The following is a 3022-nucleotide window of genomic DNA, read 5'->3' on the forward strand; positions in this document are numbered from 1 at the left end:
CTGTGTCTGTAAGACCATTAGTTCTGAGTATCCCTGCCACATTGCTCTCTGTCTTTCGTGAGTGAGTGTGTGTTTGTGGGTAAATAGTGTGGCTTATACAAATTTCTTCGAGTGATCCCTGTAGTGGGAGAGCTTGCAGGAGCAGATTGTTGCAATAGAGTAAAAGGAAAAGCAAGGAGATCTCACTACCCATGTCTTGTTATTGTTTTCTCATTTGAAATTGTCACCATTGTGCTGTGAGAATGTGAAGCGTGTTCGCAGCCTTCTGTCATCTAGTTGACATTTTCTCCTGTTGGAGTCACTCGTCTAAACAGTGCTGCAGGAGTGGTTCCACAGCACCCGATTCTTACTTGTCTGTTGCTGTAAGGCTCTATGCATTTTCCCCCACCCTAGCCCTGCTCTTCAATCCCCTTTTGGAACCAAGTGTGTCGTTCTCTTCCAGATATACATCAGGGGACGTGAGAGTGTGGGACACCCGCACCTGGGACTACGTAGCCCCCTTCCTGGAATCAGAGGACGAGGAGGACGAGCCTGGACTGCAGCCAAATGTCTCCTTTGTGAGGATAAACAGCTCGCTGGCAGTAGCAGCTTATGAGGATGGTAAGTAACCACAACCCTCCTCCCTATTAAGGAAAAAAAAAAGCTTTACAAAAATTAAGCAGCTGTGGCCGGCTCCCCCCTGTAATCCCTCCATACGTACACGTGGGCACACACACATGTTCTCACACATACACTCACTCTTGTCTTTATGTGAAGAAGTTGGCCAACAACCGTCAATGCATTAGTAGGCATTGGAACACAGCACCCATTAAAACTGGTGTTTAATTCCTACTGGAACTGTCAGGCTGGGCGCTAGTGCCAGACACAAGGCTGGCCAAAGCTTCTTAAGCAAATAACTTGTTTGATATAAAATATTAAATATACTTGGCCTACTTTTCCTTTAGCCTCTGCTCAGCCTAAAGGCAATAGTGAAAAGGGGACAGACATAGATCATCTATCAACAAATACGGATACAGAAAAATGAAAGTCAGTGCCTACCTTTTCCTGGCACTTAATATACCATACAAGGTAATTGGTAATGATATGTTTTTTCTTTGACATTGATAGAATTCTCTTTGTACATGAGCAACTGTAGATTTTCGGAACTAGATAGGAATAGTCTAAAGTTAGCTTTACCTGTGTAAAGGAACTCTTGACAGTGTATAGCTACTAGAAATGGTCATTTCGATGGCCATGATATCCAGCATGCCTACCTCTCATGCTGCTGTCCTCCATCATGTTACAAAGTCTTGAATCTCTACAAGTTTTGTGTCCCCACTTGCCCAAAAGTTGGGACCACAACATATTTCAGAATTTTAAGTGTTCATGTCATGGAACTGCTGCAGATCTTCAGAGTCAGTGTGACATTAGCAGTTGGCTCAGAGGGACAAAACTAAAGTAGTTAATGGGGGATTGTATACCCATGTGCTGTTTAAAAATTAGGGCTGAAATCTTACATATGTATACATATACATATTTGAGACAGGGTCTTAACTTTTTTGCCCTGGCTAGAGTGCAGTGGCACTATCTCACCTCACTGCATCCTCGACCTCCTGGAATCCAGCAATCCTCCCACCTCAGCCTTCTGAGTAGCTGGGACTGCAGGGGCATGCCACCATGCCTAGCTAATTATATATATATATATATATATATATATATTTTTTTTTTTTTTTTTTTAGAGGCCGAGTTTCGCCATGTTGTCCAGACTGGTCTTGAACTCCTGAACCCAAGCTATCCACCTGCTTCAGACTCCCAAAGTGCTAGCATTATGGGCATAAGCCACTGTGCCTGGCCTTGAAAATACTTTTATATTTTGTATAATTACTTTAGCAATGTGATGTTGGTTTGATGTTAGTAGACACTATTGATGGATTTCCTTTTCAGCCTATAGAAATTCAGCTAAGCTGTTTCTGTGGCATGATTAATATTTCATATGTTTATTGAGACCCTGGATGGATACCCTAAGAGCAGCTTGAACATGTTTGCTACTTTTCAAATTATCAGTGAGTTTTTTTCAAAATACCTATTCAAAGATTACAGTACTTTGAAGTTAGACTCATATAGTTTTAAAATCATCTAATAGTCTTTCCCTGCCATTCACACACACGAATGTGCACACACATATTCTTCTACAGATGGGGAAACGGAATTGCAAAGAAGCCAGCTAGGTTGAAGTCGGCAGTGAATCCAGAACCGTGATTGTTCTCCAGGGCCATGTTGCGGTGGTTGTGCTGTTTATGGAATCTTGAACATACAGACTCTTGTAGAAATGTGCACCCCTTTGATTTGCAGCCCGTGTCTCATATCTTGTTTGCTTGAAAATACAGCTTGAGGTGATATGCAAGGGTGCTGCTGCCGGTTTTATATTGTTGGTTAGAATTGTCTTCGTTGCCCCTATCCCTGTTGTTACATAGAAACATTGGAGAACAATGTATGCATGATAAAGAATCTTCTTTCTTTCTCTTTCTTTCTTTCTTCCTTTCTTCCTTTCTTTCTTTCCTTTCTTTCCTTTTTCTTTCTTTTTTGGCAGGGTTTTGCTCTGCCACCCAGGCTGGAGTGCAGTGGCGCGATTTCGGCTCACTGCAATGTCTGCCTCCTGGGTTCAAGTGATTCTCCTTCCTGCCTCAGCCTCCCAAATAGTTGGGACTGCAGGTGCCCACCACAACAACCAGCTAATTTTTGTATTTTTACTAGAGACAGGGTTTCGCAGTGTTGACCAGACTAAAAATCTACTTTCTTTGGTAGATGCTTAGCAAGTGATTGCCAAGATATATTTTAAATTCTTGTGTTGTTTTTTTTTTAAGTCGTAGTTGAAATTCAAACAGCAAAAATGTATATAAAATGACAAAAGTATGTAAAAAGAAGCCGAGGTGTTCCTCCCTGTCCCCCCACTTCCAGGCCCTCTCACATTTTATGCATGGGGGGGTCCTACTATGTATACTTTTGTGCACCTTTTTTTTTTTTTTTTTTTTTTTTTTTTTTT

At 41.6% G+C, this 3022-nt stretch overlaps 1 protein-coding gene across 1 annotated transcript in view; it reads left to right on the plus strand.

Annotated features, from left to right (window-relative positions):
• Positions 1-3022, plus strand: part of FBXW8 (F-box and WD repeat domain containing 8) — a 123548-nt gene that overhangs the window by 58983 nt on the left and 61543 nt on the right. Inside the window, exon 5 of the mRNA XM_017529535.2 lies at positions 443-600. Within this exon, the coding sequence (XP_017385024.1) occupies positions 443-600 (158 nt within the window). The remainder of the gene's footprint in view (positions 1-442; positions 601-3022) is intronic.

This window comes from Cebus imitator, unplaced genomic scaffold, assembly GCF_001604975.1.
Source record: "Cebus imitator isolate Cc_AM_T3 unplaced genomic scaffold, Cebus_imitator-1.0 Scaffold59, whole genome shotgun sequence".
In the NCBI taxonomy this organism is placed as follows: Eukaryota; Metazoa; Chordata; class Mammalia; order Primates; family Cebidae; genus Cebus; species Cebus imitator.